This window comes from Nycticebus coucang, chromosome 6 (assembly GCF_027406575.1).
Source record: "Nycticebus coucang isolate mNycCou1 chromosome 6, mNycCou1.pri, whole genome shotgun sequence".
Lineage (NCBI taxonomy): Eukaryota > Metazoa > Chordata > Mammalia > Primates > Lorisidae > Nycticebus > Nycticebus coucang.
In genome coordinates, this window is record NC_069785.1 from 62,225,531 (window position 1) to 62,247,077 (window position 21,547).

The 21,547-nt window shown below is 46.9% G+C and overlaps 1 protein-coding gene across 1 annotated transcript; it reads left to right on the top strand.

Annotated features, from left to right (window-relative positions):
• Positions 1–13,007: 13,007 nt before the first annotated feature.
• On the top strand, positions 13,008–16,184 carry FOXB1 (forkhead box B1). The gene is made up of 2 exons (XM_053594828.1): positions 13,008–13,406; positions 13,681–16,184. Exon 2 carries the CDS (start codon positions 13,738–13,740, stop codon positions 14,713–14,715), a length of 978 nt encoding a protein of 325 aa, XP_053450803.1. The 5' UTR covers positions 13,008–13,406; positions 13,681–13,737; the 3' UTR covers positions 14,716–16,184.
• Positions 16,185–21,547: the final 5,363 nt, after the last annotated feature.

The window sequence follows — 21,547 nt, forward strand, 5'->3', positions numbered from 1 at the left end:
GCAAAATTGGTTAGAGAGGTCTGGTCACCCATTAGTTTAGCAGGATAGAGGCCCCAAACAAATAAACAAAACAACAACAACAAAAAACACTTCTTGTTCATAAGTTACACTGTGAAAGAAAGATATATTTCTTATTTCATTAAAATTTATTATGTTGAACAATCATAAGATGTTTACTAGAGTCTGACTTGTGCAATGTATTAGCACCTCAGGGAACAGAAATGGTCTCCTGCAAACCGAAATATCCCAGCGGTATTTAATAGCCTCGTTTGACATCATCAGTTCGGGTTTATCACATTTGGCTCATTTCAAAAAATATTTCATGTTAAAAAGTTACCTTTTAGGGCGGCGCCTGTGGCTCAGTGAGTAGAGTGCCGGCCCCATATGCCGAGGGTGGCGGGTTCAAACCCAGCCCCGGCCAAATTGCAACAAAAAAATAGCCGGGCGTTGTGGCAGGCGCCTGTAGTCCCAGCTGCTCGGGAGGCTGAGGCAAGAGAATCGCGTAAGCTCAAGTTAGAGGTTGCTGTGAGCTGTGTGATGCCACGGCACTCTACCTGAGGGCGGTATGTGAGACTCTGTCTCTACAAAAAAAAAAAAAAAAAAAGTTACCTTTTAAGAGGGGAATGAAGAAAGAGAGGAAGAGTACTCTTTTAATTAAAAAAAATGTAAAACTCAGCTAATTAGGAAAAAAGTGTTTCTAATCGAGCTATAAATTTGGCATAAATTAAAAATTTAAAAAGCAGAGCAGCTGGAAAGCGATAAAGCGTATCTACTTCTGATCCACACTGCCGCCAGCTGCTGCTTCAAGAGTTTGGCAAAACCAGCCCCTGAATGCTAAGTCCACTTCTTTTATTCCTAGAGACATACAGCGCCCTTTTTTGAACTTGGATGGTGACTTCATAAAGAGTGCTGTTGTTTTATTTACTCTCAATTCATCACGCTCAACTGTAAACAAAGTGTCTGTTTTAGTTCTGCTGACAATTATCCACTTGTCAACTGCTCCCTCAAGTACCTTCAGCATCTGGCTATAGCAGGAAGGCTCTACATCAAATGAATGTTTCAGTCAACTCAGGATTTCATCAGCAGTCAGGATTATATTGGTAAGGAATGTCACCTTGGCACCTTGATGAGGATATGTATCATCTGAGGATAAAGTGTGTCTCAGGATATCCTTTCTCTCTGTTGCTTGGGAAAAAAGAAGAAAATGAATACAACATGGGACTCTTGGAGAAGGGAGCTGAGGGAGTAAAGTTCAGGAGGAGGGTAAGGGATGGGTCTGTGACTTCAGATATTTCTACAAATTATCAACCACCTGATGACATCTCCAGAAGCTGCTGAGAAATCTTCAGATATTATATCCAAAGTGACATCCCATGAGATCAACAGAACCAAACTGTGTTATGATGGGCAGGAATTTGTATGAGAAATGCATGGAAAGTTTTGGTTGCAATTTCGCTAGTGCTTTAAAGTAATATGACTTCATCCACTGCCCAAATACCCCTTTTCCTTTGGGATGACTCCTCCCCCCACCCCCATTTAAAAGGTGTAGGCTACATGGAGGGAAAGTCTTTGCCAAAGTCATTAATATTTTGACAATAATAAAACTGTTTTAAAGGCAAAACAAATGTTACATCCGGTGGTCTGCTGGTGGGGAATGATTATTGGAGAAAGGAGCCACATAAAATTAAGCTGAACATCGATGCTGCATCCATTTCTGTTCTTTTCACCCTAAGAAAGGAGAGAAATCATAACGCACTATGTGGGGAGAGGAGCTGAGGGCTCTGACGAACCCGTCCTCAGGTAGAATGTGCAGGTTATTAGATTTTATCTCCTGGAGATTAATTTACACCCACTGCAAAATGGAAGAGATTGAAATCTCTGGCCACCACTCCAGCGAAGTCGGATATCCGGGTGAGGAAACAGAGTGGTGGCGAGCCCAGGAGGATGTGGACGACCGAGGGAAACCAAGCGTCCAGCACCGCCAGGTCAGCGTCTCAATGCGCCAGAAGTGGCCTAGCGCGCACACCAAGTCCAGTAACCCCGACCGCCTTCGCCAGGGAAAGTGAGGGCCAGAACGGCGAGACCCATCCTGTGAGGGCTCCCCCATCGCTACAGTTACCAGCCAAGGTGGACTGGCAGGGTGAGGGGAGGTGGACCAAAGAAGAGTCTGCTTCTCTCCTCTTTCTGACAAAAGCTGATCAATCTAACTGCACGTAATTGATTTTAATGAGGAGGGGTGTGGTTCTTCTCATTAACCATTGCCCGCAGTCATCAGCCTTGCCGCTGCAGCTCCGGGTGCTGGTCTCTGACTCTCTTCTCTGGCCGGCCTGTGGATTGCAGGCCCGCGCGCCCGCCACCCGGCCCAGCTCATCCGCCCTGAAGAGCAAGGAGATCTGAGAACCCGGACCCTGGCCGGACTACCGCCATGTTTCACCTGGTAATTTATGCACAATTAATGGAGATATCTTTTATACTTGATGTGTTGCAAAATTAATGCCTAATTTATGTAATTAGTCAATTAACTCTAATTCCAGCATATGTTCCCTATGCCCAGAAGGTGTTCTGTTTCCCAGGTACTTATTTTGATGTCACGAAATGCAGCTAATTAATTGCACATGCATATTAATTTGGGATTTCTTTAGCAGTTCCCTTTGTGCAAGTAATTTTAATATTTGTCTTTCTAACCTTTGGGGGTAGGTGAGGGAGGTACAGGTGGGTGTGAGCAGCACGTGGACGCGAACGTGGAAGGTGCCTGAGGGTGGTCCGGTCTTGGGGCGTTGTTTTGGCTGAGGTCTCAAGTGGCAGAGGGAGTAGATGCTGCCACAGGGGGCGTTTCTGGTACTGACCCCACAAGTACATTTTGCGCTTACTTTAGGGAAACCGACTCAGGGCTGCAGGTGGAGGCGTCTGGGCGCACTGACCATAACCCCTGGGCAGTTCCAGGGTCCCTGGACAGATCACTCCTCACTCAGTCATAACCTACTTCTGTTCCTGGGAGCGAGGAAGAGGCTTTAATTTCTTTTCCTTTCTCTTTTTTTCTCTCCTCTTCTCTTCCCTCTCCCAGTCTCCCCGTACCCCTGCCCTCTTTCTCTTTCTTCTTCTTCTCCTTCTCTCTCTCTCTCTCTTTTTTTTTTTTTTGAGTCATGAAGGACGACTCAGATTCTCAGATTTCCAGGCCAGTCCAGGGAGGCAGAAAGCGAACGGCCTCTCAGTCTTGCTGGCTCTTCCTCCCAGACATCCCGCCGCTCACGGTGTGCCCAGAACTGAGAGCCCCAAACTTGCTGGGTGAACCGGAGGGGAACTGAGCCTCCACCTACCTAGGCTGTGTGAGCCGCCATCTGTCTGTCTGGCCAGGAGCGAAGACTAAGCAGGGCGAAAGTTTACTTTCCAAGTTATTGGGTGGCACATTAAAACTTTTATCCTTTTGGACAAATTAATGAGCAATTTCATTAATAAAATCAGAGGGTAGTGTAAGTGCTATGATAATGAAGTTAAATGAGTGCACAGTAATATTCACTAATCCAGCGCATTGCCAAATACCCCCTTAATTCTGCTTAACACTAAAAGGGTTTTGAGCACCATAATGAGATTCCTCTGTCTGCTAATTAATTGACATGCTCCTGAATATTCATATGAGCTAGCACCAATACGTTCCTAATTGCACCGTGGAATAGATCTCAGAGGAAAGTAAATCGCCATAGACTTAATTAAAATAATATATTCCAGATCCAGGACCGGGAAAGATGAGACATTTGCCTTCGAGCGCGCTAAGAAAGTGGCACCTGGTTGGTGGAGGGGAGAAATATCAAACGTCAGCGCCCAGCCTGCAATAAGCCGCGTGGGACGCGCAGGGAGGGCGTTCAGCTTCAGAAAGCTGCAGCTCCGGCTCTGTCCAAGCCGGCGGCTGGGGAGGCCGTGCTCCCAGGTGCGGCGGTGCTCCCGCGGCGCGGGCAATGTCGCCCTTCCACAGGAAGTGGCAGATGGGCAGAGGGTCCAGCACTCCAGTCCAGGGCCTTCTCTTTCTTCCTGGGCTGCTCTGTAATGTTGTCTACCGAGACAAATGGAGTAACATCCACTTGTCATGTCGGTTCATAAATTCCAAGAAAAACTTTTTCTAGGGGCAGTTGATGAAGCAGCAGCCACAACTCTCTCAATCCAGGAGGCGATCTTGGGAGAAGGGCCACCGTGGGGGAGGACGCCTGGATCCTGAGAATGATGCTGTCCTCTCTTTCCCGGGTCCCACTCGCTCAGGAAGCTCTGCGGTCTCCAAAACCGCTCAGCCTAAGCTCCTGAGCGCAGTATCTCCACCAGCTCAGTGCCGGGCGCATTCCAGCCAAGCTTACCTCGGCCGGCAGGAGGGAGACCCAGGCTGCGGACCCTGGATCTGGGTTCCACCGCCCAGCCATTTTCACTAGACCAAGAGAGTAAAATAAACTTTCGTTCCTGGGAAAGACCAGCCCGCCCCCCCTTTTTGAAAAAAAAAAAAAATATCACCACAGGTTAGAAACTAAAAAGAGTTTATTTGAAGGCATACAAATGCATATTTATTATACACATGTAGGCATTAACAATGTAAATTACACCGCCAGCAGTTGCTGGTTGTTTATTCATTAGATCTTTAGAAAATCTACATTGCCTCCAGACAGCGTGATGATAATGTGAAATACACAAGCAGTTTACATAACCAACTTCGACGCCGAGCTCTGCGCTCCCGCCACTCCCTGTCACCAACAGGTCGCGGGGAAGAGGACGCAAAAGAAAACCTAAGTTGCTACAAATACCGAAAAGCCCAGGGCTCCCTCCGTTCTCTCGGAAAGGAGTGAAAAACTTAGAAAAAGGGGATCAACTGCCTCTTTATGTATGACTCATCTATTTTACCCCGTTTGTGTGTAGCTATTTTTTTTTCTTTGCAATTAAAGGAAGTTGGTGACAAGAGGATAGCAGAACAGAACGGAAAGATCGATATTCTGCTCAAGCTCCAGGCATCCGGGAGTGGCCGTCAAAGACCACAAACTCAGTACTTTGGGGGGTGAAGTAAGAGATACGTTTTCTTTACTGCTGGCGTGGGAAGAAAAGAGAGCCTAGCTCAGGGAAGGGCAGCGGTCAGCTCCACCAATCAAATCTCTATAGCCTCATAAACAAATAGTTACCCACTGCAAAGAAAATCGCCTCCCGGGTCAGCCTTCTTCGAATTAACAAATGTTCCGTGTTTCCAGAGATGGGAAGGCAGTTTAGGAGAAAAGTGGCAATGCGGACTTACTAGTGATCTTACATTTATAAATATTTGAACGTGAAAATACACTTCCAAAATTCTTTCCTAATACAAATAAATATTTGGGCGGCGCCTGTGGCTCAGCGGGTAGGGCGCCGGTCCCATATGCCGGAGGTGGCGGGTTCAAACCCAGCCCCGGCCAAAAAAAAAAAAAAAATAAAAATAAAATAAATATTTAATAAAAATAAACGCAGGGAAGCTTGTGTGTGTGTGTGGGGGGTCGTTTGTGTGGAAGAAGAGAGCGATGTCGGTCACAACCGTAAGCGGCCAAGTCTCCTAAGAACTAGCGCGGATCCCACGAAGGTGGGGTCAGTGTTTATCCAACTCTTCCCACGCCCGACCGCGGCCCACCACAGAGGGGTGCGTGCTCGGGTTTTCTGTCTCCAGCTTCCTCCCTCCCTCCCTCTTTTTTCCTTCTTTTCCTTCCTTGCTTTCAGTTAGACTGGCTGGGTAAATAAATAAACGCCGCCCGGAGGCTCCAGTACAGGCTGCGCTGCTGGGAATGCCCCGAGTTAGTTCCCAGACCTAAAATCTGGTGTCTACACCGCTGCGGGAGTTGAAAGTGGCAGCTGAGAAAAAAAGAAGCGAGTAGAAGGGGAAAGGGAAGCGGAAAGGAGGATGGAGGGGACTAAAGAGAAGGGCGTGAAGAGCAGGAGGCCACAGGGGCGTAGGTCGATCTCTGGGGCGTCCGTAAGCCCTCGGGACAACCTTGTGTCCCCGACTGACGAGCGCCGTCGGTTACCTGTAACCCACCAAGAGTCAGCAAACTGAGCCCGGGTGCTGCTTGAGCGCCCAGAGCAAAGGCCTGCTGAGTGCCAGGGCGCTGCAGGGAGCCGGCGCTGAGCGCGGGGACTGCAGGAACCAAGTCCTACGTTCAGGTGAGCCCGAAATGAGCGGAAGGACTGGGCCGCCATGGGGCTGCGAGCCGCGAACTGCCGGGCAGGCAGGGTCCAGCCCCGCCCCTCGGCCATTCCTAGTCCCGGGAGGCCAGGGAGGATCAGCTGCTTTCTTTCTCTCCTCTCTTTCTTTTTCAAACCCGCTTTGTGGGTGGCAGCTCAGCGGGGGACTCTTGGAGACAAGAAAACAAAAAGCGGAGAGAGAAGTGTGGGGAGAGAGAGAGAGAAATGAATCATCCTCAAATAGTTTTAACCTTTCCAGGAACACTGCAAGTTATTACATGGCAAGGCTGTTGTGGTCTTCAGCGAAACCTGCTTCTGCCATTAAGAAAACACATACTGCACACGTCCATCCTGGTTAAGCTCTCCTCCCCAGTCAGCTTTAACAAACAAAGCAGAAGGGCAGGGTTTTAAGGCCCTACAGGTTATCTGGTTCAAAACAAATGTAAAAGGGAGAGATGTACCAACATACACATTATAGATGCAAAATAGTCTTCATTTCAGATACCTCTAGTCCCTCACACACACGCACTGTGATTTTATTCAGATTTATGAGCAAAGTGCATGTTAGCCTACTTTCCGGGGTTTGCCTTACTACCCTATGGCAATCAATATCTTATTTTTTCCAAATAATATATTGGAAGGAGCTTCAAACCGTTTTCCCACTTATTGGAAGCTTCAAAACACTTTATAAAGCTCAAAATCGCCTTCCTGTTTCTGCTTTTCCAAAATGTCTCTCCCCCAAAATAGTATTTTAAGAGTGGGTGCCCAGACAAAGATACTGACTTAAAAAAAGAAAAACTAAGCAAACCAACACTTTTTTGACAAAGAAAATCGGTATGAAAAGCATAGGGTGATTTTTCTCTCCCTACCCCTTCCCCTCTAAAAAGACCCTTTGCTCCACCGGCTATTAAACAAAACACAATACCTTTTTCTGGGTGGTACTGCACATAAGTTGATTCAGTTTTGACAATGTTGTTTAGCTATCATTTGCTATTTTGAATGAATGGGAGCAATCCCCTCTTTTACAACATTTGTTTCCTATTATGGAGAGGTGCAGCAGTTGAGGGCAGACATGTGAAAGTGGCTGTTTGATTCTCTTTTTCATCTCCCTGACCCTGCTTTTGTCCCTTCTCACCCTGGGAATGTCACGCCTCGCTACTTCACTTTGAGATGCTCGAGAAAGTGGCTTTGTTATTCCCTTTTAGACATACACGAAATTGTTCTCATTCCCCCCGCTGTAAAAGATACTTCACATCAGGACTCGGTTCACAAGTGCAATGCAATTTGGCTTAGTCCAACCTTTGTTCTGCTTGTACAAATGAGCGAACAGTGCACACATTATACAGTTGATCTACTGCCATCTTAACCCCAGAGTTAGGGGCTGGGAGAAAAGCAAGTTAATCCCTTCAATACCAAGGTGGCTTTAGCAATATTTCCTCCGATAATAATAATAGATTTGAATGGCTTCTTCTATTTCACACAGTGCAGAGCAAAACTTACTGGGTGGGTTTAGCAACCACAACAAAAATCCTTCCACCAAACTTTTGCAAATAACTTTTTACGCAAGTACATTTGTGAGCCTGATAAGGCCCACTTTAGAGCTATGCCTTTGTCTGTGCAAGGAGAGATTTGATTTGGAAACTAAGAGTTTAAAGCCTGAAGTCTCACGGGGGAAAAAAACAGCCAAGCAAACATCAAATGGTATTTAGCAAACTAATTCCAAAGAGAAAGCATTGTGCTAAGCAGGGAAAGAGTTTTTTACACAGGCATTGAAACTGCCTCCTTACCAGTTTGGGTTTGGGGCACACTTCTTGGGGTTGGGGGGCAAGCTGGACCAGCACTGGATTCTGGCTACAGTTTGTTTTAAGCATATGGTGGTGGACAACTGGGCCTTGCATACCCTCCAAATTTCAGCAGCTGCTTGGGATATACTCTCAAAGTGTGAGAGGGCTTTGCCACCCCATTTCCTCCCAATTCCAAGTTAAAAACATAAATTTAATTCCAGGTGTACAGCCACAACCAGAGGCCCTCTATTCATCTCTGAGAAAGATCTGGTAGGGACTGAGGAGTGGACAGCCTTGAAGTCAAGCCTCCCAGTTTGGATGGGAGTAAAGAGTGACCAGGAAGTGGAGACTCTTGCTTTTCTTAGAATCCAGTGAGATTGGGCCTGGAGGGGAAGAACTGATTCCAGGCAGTGTATTTCTCTAAAGTTTTTTTCAACCTCTTTGTTATGTGTTATGTTAGTTAAGGTCCAACTCTGATGAGATAGATAGCTTCAAAGTTCCCGGGCAGGCATTCTTTCCTACTAGTTGGAAAAAGTGTGCCTCTTTGGCAGCACGGTGGCCGTTGGGGGGAGACGCGGGCTGGGGTTGAGGATAACTACAGAGTCCTGGTTGGTACCGAGTCCTTTCACTGCCGGTTGCCAATAGGTACCAGAGCAGAAAGTTTGCCCCCTCCCCAGCCTCTCCACCTTGGGCAGTTTGACTTCCTGCCTGACTTGGTCCGGGTGGACTGAAAGAGTGGGCTCAAACTCTCCGGGCAGTTGTGGGGGAGCCCTGGCAGATAGGTTCCCCCTGACACGCGCCCAGCCAGGTGCCCGGCTCCGGAAATCAGCAAGTAGGTGCCATCCGCTGCCCCGGAGACAGGAGAACTTGCTGAGTGGGTTCCCTCTGGTCCTGAGATCCAGAAAGTCAAAGCCAGGCCCTGCGGTGCGGGGTGGGTAGGGGGGAGGCGCGCAGATTCCGAGGACAAACAGCTTTCGGGACACTCAGGACGGCATTTTTTTTTTTTTTAATTGACCGCTGACAGGCTGAGGGAGTTTGTTTTAGTGCTGAATGCCCCGGGAACAAAATCCTTTTGAAAAGAAAGCTAAGTCGTTTCACGCCACCAAAGTGCAGCTTTGGTAAAGAATGACTGATGGGACAAAGCAGCGCGGTGCGTTGGCGCGGGTTCCCAGAGCGAGCGCTGCGCTGGGGCGAATGCGGGAGGCGGCCGGGAGAGGCGGGGCCGGGCAGAGGAGACTCGCACTGCGGGGAAACCCCGACGTCCCTGGCGCGCCGGCGGTCTGCCCTCTCCTCCCGCCGCGTGTCTCGGCCAATTTGATAGAGATATGAAAACACGGAGGAGAGAAAAGTGAAGCAAAGAGAAGTAAAGGACCAGGATGCTATAGGAGCCGGGAAAGATTGGGGAGAGGGAGGGAGAACTCGCACTAGGAGAGCGAGGAAGGAAGAGGAAAGGGAAGGAAAGGACCTTTAGTGCAAACGCTCCGTAGAGACAGCGCAAAGTACGCTTTCCGAGTGGGGACAACAGATATCGATCGATCGATAGATAGATAGATTGATTAATTAGATAGCCCGAGAAACCTTCAGAAGCTACCGGGCACTTTCCCCCACCTCCCGTTGATGTTTGGTAAATATTAACAAACCAAGGCGAGTTATTTTATGGAGTGTCCATGGAGGGGCTGGCAGGGGCCAGGGAAGGTTTTCCTCTCCTGGAGCCCCGGCCCCCAAACCCCAGCTCCACCCTTCACGCACACACACACCTGCTTGACGACAGAAGGAATCAAAATCAATATTGTATTTGTCACCCCTCTGTCTCCTTTTTACTCCCTCCAGCAGCCCGGGTGCCACTGAAGCGAATTGTGGATTTATGGAGGGAAATTAGCATAAATTATTACGAAATCTGTAGCCGTGTGTGGTCCAGCTTGTGGGAAAAGAGGCTATTGCGAACTCTCCAAGCATAAAGGTGGTCGGTGGTGGGCTCTGCAGAGGCGATGAATGGCTATTGCGCCAAAGAGATTTCCATTTGGTTTGCACATGGGTATAATTGACTTATGTGTATTTTATACAGTTTTCCCAACAACTCCCTAAGCCTCCGGGTCGGATGTGCCCTCCCCCCACCAGCTTCTGTTTGCTTTGGGTTCTGTACAATAGACTCTGATGCACTTTTCAAGATTTCTGGAAAGTGCTCCTTCCCTCCTCCTTTTCATAATACCGTCTTAAAATGCTGTAAATAGCATGCAAATCCTCTCTCCCACCCCTGGGCTTTGTAGACCTCCAGCAGGAACCAAGATAAAACTTTGTAGCAAAGCACACGTTTTAAATGCGGATCTCACAACTTTCCCCCCACCCACAATCCAAGGCAAGTTTGTGCTATTAGGTTGGATTTACTTAATTAACCCGGGGCGTGGGGAATGTGCCTTAACTATCCCAACCCTAGCCAAATCGTAAAGATTCCTACTTGTACTGTCACATGTTCCAAACGGGGGTGGGGGGTGGTGACAACTTTCCGGAGGAGATAAACAAAGATTTATTCCAGCTTGTTTTAAACTCGAATGCTTCCACTGTTAGAATTTAGTTAATCTTCTGTTTACTCTGAGCAATGATTTCGACAGGCATACAATGACCCTTTGCAAGGCAACAAAATACCAATTGTTAAAATAGGAAAACGCTTCCCTCTCCCCATTCCTCACCCTTAACACGCACCATACTGGGTAAAAAAGAATACTCTTGCCTCACTGGGAAAACCGAAATCTTTCGTTCCTGTCCTTCAGCATCCTGACAACCACCCATAATATTTTCTCTCTTTCTACGTATCAGAATGTACTGGGGTACGTATTTGCTAAGAGGATCCTAAAAATCCTTGGGAACTTATGTGCTGGTACCTTTCCAAACCAGGCGCGCTCCCGCCTAATCCATAGGAACTCAGCGTTTCCTACGTCGGACGGAGGCCAGCGGTAGCCTGGACAGGAGCCTTTCCGTTCCGGGAAACTCAAGTCTTGACCACTATTCCTCTTCGCGGACACCCTGGCTCTTTGGACCCCCTAGCTCCTCCTACCCCAGGACCCTGGGGCGGAATCCTGTGGCAACATCAAGGAACCCCCCGCCTTCCCCCCCAAACGCCACACCTCCTTGGAGCTAAAGCGCGCGCGCGATGGGAACCACAACAGCAGCCTGCGGTGGAAGCTGGGTCGAGGCTCCACCGGAGCTCAACTGGTTTATCTACTGAGAAGGGCAATACGTATACATACATTTATCTCCCCTTCTTGAACCATGTCCCCAGAGATAGGTCAACGTCCCTCCCCCACCTCCTCACACCCACCTCCCCCTGCTGGTTATTTTTTCCGAATTAAGAAGGTGACATTATTCTTTTCTTCAAGCACTTCTGTTAATATTGAAAAACGTGCGCTTGCATCTAAAGCGAGGCAGCCCAGACGCAAGAGCCATTTCAATATTAATGAAATTGTTTAATCTCCTAAATTCATCGTGTTTAAGTTACGTTTTGGTGAGTTATTGACCACCACCGAAACTGTGGTTAATGAAGTTGTGTGTGTTTCTGTGTGCGCGCGCGTGCGCGTGCCCTAGCGCTGAGGGATCTTTTTAATGCTAACCCCAAACAGCTCCACTAATAAAGCTCTAATATCAGGGAACGTATTGAAACTTCACGCGCAGATCCCCCTCCCACCACCACTTCCAATAAACAAAAAGAGGTTCCCACATTTCTGGACTTCGAAGATGATTCTGTGTGGGTTGTAGGTTATTGAGTTTTTAACAACGCAGTAAAATGAATTTCTATTTAAAACCGTAAAATGCCGAGAAATGTGCAACAACCCGTGGGAACTCCTGGTGTCTGCTCGCACACCGCATGCACGCAGGTGGAGTCAACTATTTACTTCATAGCAATTTGATGATGATGACGACGGCAGCGCCGATGAGGATAATGATAATAATGATTCATTTAACCCTCCCAAGGCGAATCGGATTAGAAGGAACCCGCTGCCCTCACCGGGCGGGCGGAGACCCCCAAGGCATATCCCCACCTCCACCAAAAAGAAGAGAAAACTCATTGGTTCTTTGCAAGTCTCAGAATTTACACTGGTGTGTTAGTGGGACAGCAGGCAGCTTTTTCTAGGCTCTAAAAGAAATAAGGGGGGGGTGGAGTTCCGGCTATAAAATGCAAACTTCCAGGAAACTCCTGACTCTTACAGTTTCTAACCACCTGGGAAAAACAAGCGACCCTGAGGTTTGTCTGGTAATAATTTGTCACACAGGCGTTGGTCCTCTTCAGGTCTGTACACCGCTTGCCCCAAGGAGTCCCTGAACCTCCACCCTGCGTTCAACTAAATTCCTAGAGGATTTCTTTTTTTAAAGCAAAGACTTGACTCTTCTTCGTTCAGGTCTACTATCCTAAGTTTCAAAAAAGTTGACCAATATGTTTAGATTTAAAAATGGGCTCTTAACACCAGACGTCTGATGACATGCTGTACATATTTTTTTAACCACCTCATTTTTGTAAAGCTACACACCCAAATGTGCAGAGCTGAATCAGCTGCCTAGAAAGAACAAGTCAAACTTCCACCTGACTCTCGAGCACTGGGGGAAAGGCTACGTTTTCATTATCATAACCCATGCAAACAACCCCCGGTAGTGCCAACCGCAGGGAAAGGTCCGGCATCAGGCAAAAGCCTCAAGTTAGCTAACAATACAAACCCAACACAAAGCAGAGGAAAACAGAATACCCCAGCCAAGCAATTTCCATGTCAAACATCATCTGCGCGGCAGCTCTGTCTGCGAACGTTTGAGGGGTCGCCTGGCTCCCTGCTCCGCGGCCACCACCTCCTCATACCTTCACAAGGCGCACACCGGCCGGCGCGTCCGGCTCCCCGCCAGTGGCCGAGGCTCTTCCCCCTCGCCCAGCCCGGAGCTGGAAGTGATTCCTATTGGCCAAGGTGCCCATGTAAATAGGTGTGAAAGAAACCAGAGCCGGCCGGGCTCTCCCTTCTCGCTCAGTCCCCTCCCTCTGCAGCCCCCGCTCCCCCTCCTCTTCCTCCTCCTCCCAAGGCGATTGTCATATGATAGCTAAGAAGTGGCACATTAATGAAGCGCCGCTACAGGGGTCTTTTCTGCTCCTGTCACCGCTTAAAACTATCAGATGGTTCGAGGGAGGACATGGAGGCAGCCACCTAGCTCGGCGGAGCCTCGGAGCCCACAGCAGCGCCCTCCGGAGCCCCGAGGCCGCCGCTGCCATCGTCCGCGCCGGGACTCGGCAGCGGATCTCGGTAGCCCGCAGGATACAGGGCCAGGAGCGCCGCGGACAGGGCGGCGCAGGACGTTGAGCCCGGGTTCCCCGGGAGACCAACCAAGCCCGGACGCTGCGCACCGGCTGCCAGCCGGAAGGGACCAGGTCAGCGGCGCCTACATCCTGGATGTGGACGCGCAACTTGGAGCAACTTTAAGGTGAGCAGCTCTCTGTTCCGTCCTTGCCCTCTGTCCTTATTCCGGGCCCGACTTACTTCCCTGCTAACCCTAGCGGCGGTAGCCGGCTTCCCCTCCTGCGCCCCCTGGCTGGGTCCCACTTAAAGCGCAAAGTTGCTAGCGAAAGAGCGCGGGCGCTGGCTGATCCAGAGCCCCAGCCCCTACCCCCACCCCTGAAGTCTGTTATCGACCGGGCTGACCTCGAGGTGTCTCAGTGCATCCATGCTACCTCCCCCATCACCTCCCCCCTTCCCAGATCCGAGCATTCCGCCGGCCCGCGCGGACCCAGGGCAAGAAGAGGGCGACCAAGAAGATGCCTCGGCCGGGCCGCAACACGTACAGCGACCAGAAGCCGCCCTACTCGTACATCTCGCTGACCGCCATGGCCATCCAGAGCTCGCCCGAGAAGATGCTGCCGCTGAGCGAGATCTACAAGTTCATCATGGACCGCTTCCCCTACTACAGGGAGAACACGCAGCGCTGGCAGAACAGCCTGCGCCACAACCTGTCCTTCAACGACTGCTTCATCAAGATCCCGCGGCGGCCCGACCAGCCCGGCAAGGGCAGCTTCTGGGCGCTGCACCCCAGCTGCGGGGACATGTTTGAGAACGGCAGCTTTCTGCGGCGCCGCAAGCGCTTCAAGGTGCTTAAGTCTGACCACCTGGCGCCCAGCAAGCCCACCGACGCGGCGCAGTACCTGCAGCAGCAGGCCAAGCTGCGGCTCAGCGCGCTCGCGGCCTCGGGCACACACCTGCCGCAGATGCCCGCCGCCGCCTACAACCTGGGCGGCGTGGCGCAGCCCTCAGGCTTCAAGCACCCCTTCGCCATAGAGAACATAATCGCGCGGGAATACAAGATGCCTGGGGGGCTCGCCTTCTCCGCGATGCAGCCGGTGCCCGCCGCCTACCCGCTCCCTAACCAGTTGACTACTATGGGCAGCTCTCTGGGCACCGGCTGGCCGCACGTGTATGGCTCTGCGGGCATGATCGACTCGGCCACCCCCATCTCCATGGCGAGTGGCGACTACAGCGCCTATGGCATGCCGCTGAAACCGCTGTGCCACGCAGCTGGCCAGACGCTACCTGCCATCCCCGTGCCCATTAAGCCCACGCCGGCCGCGGTGCCCGCGCTGCCCGCGCTGCCCGCGCCCATCCCCACCTTGCTCTCGAACTCGCCGCCCTCGCTCAGCCCTACGTCCTCGCAAACAGCCACCAGCCAAAGCAGCCCCGCTACCCCCAGCGAAACGCTTACCAGCCCGGCCTCCGCCTTGCACTCGGTGGCGGTGCACTGACCCGCAGAAGCCGGCGCCTCCTCCCCTTTCCCTCCCCACCACTGCACCCGTCTTCCCGGGATCCCACCAACCCTGCCCTCCCGGACCTGGGACTGCGGTCCTAACTTGTCCATTTCACCTTCCGCTAACCCTCACTCCCCCGAGAGAACTTTGTTTTGGACCTAGGAGACAAAACTCCAACTCGCAGACTGGCCGACAGGCGCGTGGAAGTTGTCCTCGCCCCGGCGACAAGGGAAGGCAGGGGCCACCTAAGCTAAGCCGCCCCCCTCCCTGGGGCCCCCAAAACCGCTCGCGTTTAACTGGTGGGGAAAATCCTGCCGCCCGCTTTCGCCGAGAAAAGCGCCTCTTCCCACCGCGTGCATCGACGGAGCTCCAAACTCGGCCACAGTTTCGAGATTAGAGAAACTGCCTCAGAGGTTTCCTGGAACAGATCCCCCCCGAGGGCTGCAGCAGCACAGCGGAGGGCCTGATCTCTTAACGTCCTGGAAAACTGCAGCGAAAAGGAACCACTAATCTTCCTACCTGGCTCGCCTCCGCCCATCCGGCTGGGGCCCAGCGGACAGCAGTTTCCCCGAGTGGCGGCCCAGCCTCCCAGCTTTCTGCGCAGATTTTTTTGTTTTGGGTTCTGTTTCCTGCGGAGGCTCCAGGAACTGAAAGTTAGGGGAGAGGCTGCCAAACTGAGGAGGGGACGACTGTGCTCTACACAAGCAAAACAAAACTAAAAGTAACCTTGTATTGTTTACAAAGCGCCTGGTAAAATGTAAACAGTGAACTTGAATCTGTCTTGCTAGGCAGAGGAGCGGGCAAAGCCCATTTTATAAGTACCTGTTGTAATGTGAATGTTTACTTTTCATTTCTGGCCAGGTTTAGGAGAGGGAAAGGGAAATGGGAAAGTTAATTGGGATGTTAACTTTCCACTTACTTAGAGACCTTTTTAGCTATTTATTTTATTGTTGCAAAAAAGAGAGAGAAAATGAAGTAAGCCCAAACCACGAAAATGTCAAGGGCAACCCTGGAAGAACTTAGACAAGCTGGTAACTTGAAGGGATGTCACTGGATAGCTCTCCCATGGACAAGTCTTTCTGTTTGCTACAAGAACTTTTCCAAGAAGCTAAAGGGCTGCAAAGAGATGTAAATACTTGTGAATAGGAATGATTATACACTGTGCAAAACGCACTTTTGTTTGCTATATTCCTTTAGAGTCTTAGGTAATTTGCTGGAAAACGAACTGTTGTTCCGGTGTGACCTGCTTAAGTTAAAAAAAAAAAAAAGTTGTAGTGTCATCAGAGCTGTAAAATTTTTACCTTTCATTTTTCTCCCTCCCTGTACAGAATTAGCATGGCATTTTAAATATTGATGCTCTTGTTCCCAGCATGCCTGTTTTAAGACAAAGGATTTTAAAAAGGTGTCTACCTTAAATTATGACCTAGTCCAAATAATATTTTCTCATTAAAATATGTAAATTCAAATTTTAGTATTGCGTGTTTTTCAAGAGTTGCTACAATTAACAATTTTGCAAAAGATGGATGCAATGCTTCCCTACGCATGCTTTGTAAAACACTGAGCAGTTTGCCTTTTTCTTGTCATATTGTGAAAACAGTCAGACCTCCTCTTGTCCACGTGCAGACTGTGGGAGAAATTATTCAGACAGACTCTTGGAGGTATTTGTGCCTAGGAAAAGAGAAAACAAACTACTTCTATTTTAGATCAGGTGCACAGATGTAGTTTTGAAAGAAAAACTTAATGAAACAATATAGTACTTGATATGTATTTTTGTCTATCTTTAAACATACATTTTATGAAATGTACAGCACTTATATAAATATAAGGCTTATGGAAATCAGGTAGAAGTGATATGGAAAATTTACAAAGTGAAAACAGACTTGCTTATTCAAAGCTTATATTCTGATGCATCTTATTTGGAGTGAGTATTCCTTTACTTGCTCCTTTAAATTATTGTAGCTGTTGAGATTATCCTTCTTTTAGAAGTTACCTGAAGTTATATGCTAGGAAACCTCTTTAGTTCGAACTGAACAGATTTCTTTCACTCCTTCATGTGGGAAAATAATGCTCAGTGCACTTCTTTTAAAGATGTGAATGAAGTTATTTCAAATGCCTGACTCTCAATATTTGCTTTTGTTCAGAATTTGCAGAGAATTAAAATTTGTCAAGAATTTATGGCTCAAGGCTAATTGACACGTATTGAAGAGGTCACAATATTTCCAGAATGAGGTGTGTATTCAACTAATGAAGTTACAAGACAAAGAGAAACTTAAATGGTGATTAACACTTTACTGTGTAAAATGATTAAACAACAGGCCCTTGGGCAACACAGAGAAACTCACATAAAGACCATGGTCACTATATTCCAGAAGGAGAATCTTTAACACCTGAGACCTTTACTACCTGGGAAACAATTCAGAGTTCACATAAAGTGTCATAAATCCTGTTGTGACCATTTTTTAAAAAGAAGGATCCCACACACAGCCAACAACAACAACAACAAAAAAAAAAAAGGTGGCAAATAAATGAATCATTGAACTGATTAAAATGCATGAAGCTACTAAAGCCCGTCTGACAGGGGACAACTAAACTCATTCATCAAGGCCAATTCACAATTATATTAACAAGATCAGCTAAGGAAAGCCTGAAAAACTTATCCACCCCCAGCCAGGGAACTCTTGAAACTTTGTGCTCAAGAAGAAATCATATACATGTTTTAAAATTAGATATGTTTTAACAGTTTCCTGCAAAAAAAAAAAAAAAAATTAAGGCCATCTCTAGAATATTCTACTCTCACTGAATTTGGTAGCACTGAATTGGAACTGGGAATGAAGGAGGTATAAACATGGGCCTCAGACATTTTATAGATCAACAGCTTTGAAAGTCAGGTAAAATATTCCTCCTATACTAGGCACTAAAATTTAGGGGGAAATGATGTGTACTTACCTATTTAAGATAGAGAGGTAGATAAGATAACGGATCCTATTTCTGATTTTTAGTAGAGGAGAGATTTCAGCACAGTATTTGAACATGTTCTTTTCAGCTGTTAAGTTCGTCATGGTGTATTGCAGAGAATGAAATAACTTAGGCATTGTGAGCCCTGCTTTCACAATTGCAGGCATCTTTTCTCAGACAAAGTTGAATAAGTTAAAAAAAAAATCCATGGATGATATTTTGACCTTGATCAGAAATCCAAAGGCAGTCAAAACACACATGCCTCCACCCAGCTTCATCTCGCCTTACCCCCCAAGCTTTGAGACTGACTTATGCCTTGTTTAGCTGAAGTGCGCCACAAATAAGGAAGTTTATAACTATGATACCTTCAATAGCTCTCTTTGTCATGTTAAATCTTTTCACCTGGCTCAAGTCCAAAGTCAATACACACAGCTTTAAAATAAAACTGGAAGAGACAAAACCATGGACTGGGAAGGTATGTGTTCAGGTCTTATCTGGAGAACTGAGATAAGTTATATTATTTTATATTTTATAAATTCAGGCAGTCTTGATTTTTTAAATTTAGGAGTTTTTTTGATTTGCAAGTTGGACTACTCTGTGGCTATTGGTTTTTAACATGATTCTGCATTCCACAGTGTCTCAAAACAGCTTTCTCTGTGATTTGAGGGAATGCTTACACAATGAATGCATTTCGTGCACTTTTTCAAGAGAAGTTAATCACTATTTCTACCTTATTTGTGGGTTTTGAGAGTCCTAAAGGAATGGTACTAGTAAATGGTCATCAGAATGACTTCAATATTCTAGCAGAGTTTAATTCCTTTAAATGGATGAAAAGACTGCGTGCCTTGGCAGCAGGACTCTGGCTAGGTGCTCCAGTAGGATGGGGCTGGAAGGAGGGAGGGGGGAGAGTCCTGGCCGGTGCAGCAGACAGTAGGATTTACATTAGTTTATGCAAGGCTGGGGGTGGTGGGAAAGGGGGGTTCAGAGTGGAGAGGTGAGGATTTATATTTTTACAAATGAAAACTCCCTTTGTAAAAGGTATGAGTTAAGAAACAGAAAGGGATCAGGATCCAGTCTTAAATTCTTCATATAAATGTCAATTTTTTTTCTCTTAAAAGCCACATATGCACAGAGACACCCAAACAAAAACAAAACAAAAACAACCCAACCCACCGGCTGTGAAGCCTCAAAGGGGCTGCATTTGTTTCGTTTAAACTAACAACAAATTATCTAATTAATATGTTTCAATTACAGCATGAAAGGCGCAGCCCCTGGACCGCCCGCCGTGGGGGCACAATAGCCCCCAGCCCACTCTAGGAATTTACAATAACTTCACATCTGTTTCTTTATTTTCCACTTTTTGAGTCTAAAACTCCTCTCAAGATTACTTCAAACCACGGCCCAAGTTATGAAATATGTCCCAGTGTTAAAGGGGGATGAAACTTTGTCTACGGATGCTTCATTTGCAAGCAAAGAAGTGAAAGCCCATTGAAGAGCATTAAACAAATATATTAGAATTCTGTCACTTTATGCAATTGAGTAGATCAAATGAAGGGTCCCGGCCACTTCATTCACTCTCATTCACTCGAATAGAAAATGCAAAGAATAGCAACCCGAGACTGGGCCACCGATGTAGATTTAGCTCCTTTTTACTGGGAGACAAAAAGGCTGAATTTTCACAAACACATTGCTGACTCGGGGACTAGGAAACCGGCACTGGAACCCCTTTGGAATTTAAATTCATTTTACCTTCCTCTCTCTTTGCAGGAATCTGTTTGCACTACAGTGCAAAATGCAGCAGGCATCCTCTGGCCTTTGAAAAAAATGGGGGAGGGGAAGAAAGTGAGTTGGGGGGCAGGCAATGTCAGGATTGATTCCCAAGGAACTCCTGGTGATCAACTAACACTCAGGTTCGAGATAGTAAGTTTGATTTCAACAAATCTCTGTATCAATATAAACATCATTATATCACTCACATCTTCAAGTCTCTTACCTCCTTGTTTGGCTTGGATCACATAAACAGCTTGTTTTCAAAGACCAGAATCACATCTGGGTCATCAAGTTTTCTTCTTTCAACTAATATGTGGCCTTTGGTGTCACAATAGACTTGAAAGCTGATCTTTCACTCTCACCTGCTCTGTCTCCCTTGGCTACGTCTTTCTCTGTCTCTCTCATGCACACACCACTAGCTATCCTATCTCAGCACTGTGATAGTTACAGGAAAATGAGGAGAGGAGGAATCTTTGGGTAGAATTTTCAAGTCAGATTTCTCTTACATTTTCATTTTTCATGGGTGCGGGGGGATAAATCACAGGGTAATTGAGCTAATTTTGTAGAAATATTTTCGTCCTGTGTTTCAATGACTGACATTTTTGTTTTAGTGAACTTTATAGGCTTTTTTTTTGTCCACATCGTAGACATCTTACAGTGACTATTAGAAGTGCTTCCAGAGACAGTAGAAAAAAAACAAAAAAGCGGGCTTCTCAGCTTCCAAGGTATGGGTCCAGATGCCTGAACCAACTTTTCTCAACCTGGAAATAACAAATGAGATCTGATCTGAATGAAAAAGTATTTGGAGAGTTTTCTATTGTGTTTCAAAATTTTGACTGGTACTGATTCCAGGTACGTCCAAGCCTTTAACACTTTTCACTTTAACTTCAAGATTTCTAAGGTTGTATTTGATGCTGTTCTTCATTTAATTCTTGGGATTGGTGCCTGGAGCTGGAGAGAGAAGGGAAGGAAGAATACAGATACAAAAAAAAGATGTTGAATAAATACTTGGTTGTTTTATAATCATAAGCTCGAAACTCACTGGAACAAATAATAAACTGATCGGAGATTATCTATGAAAAATTGTAGTTGGTTAAATAAAAACTTCCTTGGAATATTTTCCTTCCAGAATAGTGTCAAGAATATTTGGACAAAGGTTCTTCTTTGGGGGCAGCCTCCTTTTGCCTGTGTCTGCAAATAACTGATGTCAAATCAGTTGCAAGCTTTTGAGGGAACAAACTCTCAGAGCATTAATTAGAGCAGATTAAGCTCCCAGATAAAAAGCATTCTTTAAGTATCTGTTGTTTGGAAACATTGTGATTCTAATTCATGCTTTGCAGCCTGTATATTTTTATTTACTCAGTTAATTTCTTCCCAAGAGTGTTCCCTGTTAACTGGGTTTGCTAAGGTATACAGTACAGAAAGAGTTATTGGTTAGCAGAAATAATTGCTTTCAAACTCTGCTTTTGCTACAGATTTCTCTCTTCTTTACGAAATGCAATGTATTGGTCCATTGATTCCAACACATAATAGCATATAGAGAAATTGTTCAACAAAGGATCTTAATTTTGTGCCACTTAGGAGAAGCTTAGTATTTATTAAGTAGTATCTAGAGTGTTTTGCATTAATTAAAGCAGCTCCTTGGAGAGACATTACAGCCAGGAATGGTTTCACATAACAGAAAAACTCTGACATCTGGACTCTCCTGCTAGACCTACTGCAATAAAACCAGACAGATACAGGTCTGGCTCCCTTGGAAATACCAACATATGTTTTATTTATTTACATACGTTTGATAGACTGAAGGTCTATGCACAACAATAAAATTATCATTGACAAGCTTTACATAGTCCAAGGTGCCATGTCGGCTACCAAAAAAAAAAAAAAACCCAAAAAAGTAGAATAATTTGTCTTAAGATTTGTGGCATGATTTCACATGGGCGAAAAATTGACAAATGACCGCCCAGCCCTCCCATGGTCAATGGATGGGGCAGAGTGAGTCTCATATTTCTGTGATTCTCTAGATGCTAACGGGCCTCCGTACTGTTTTCTGTGTCAGTGGACAGGGGAGAGTAAGGGAGGAGAATAGGCAAGGACAAAATTT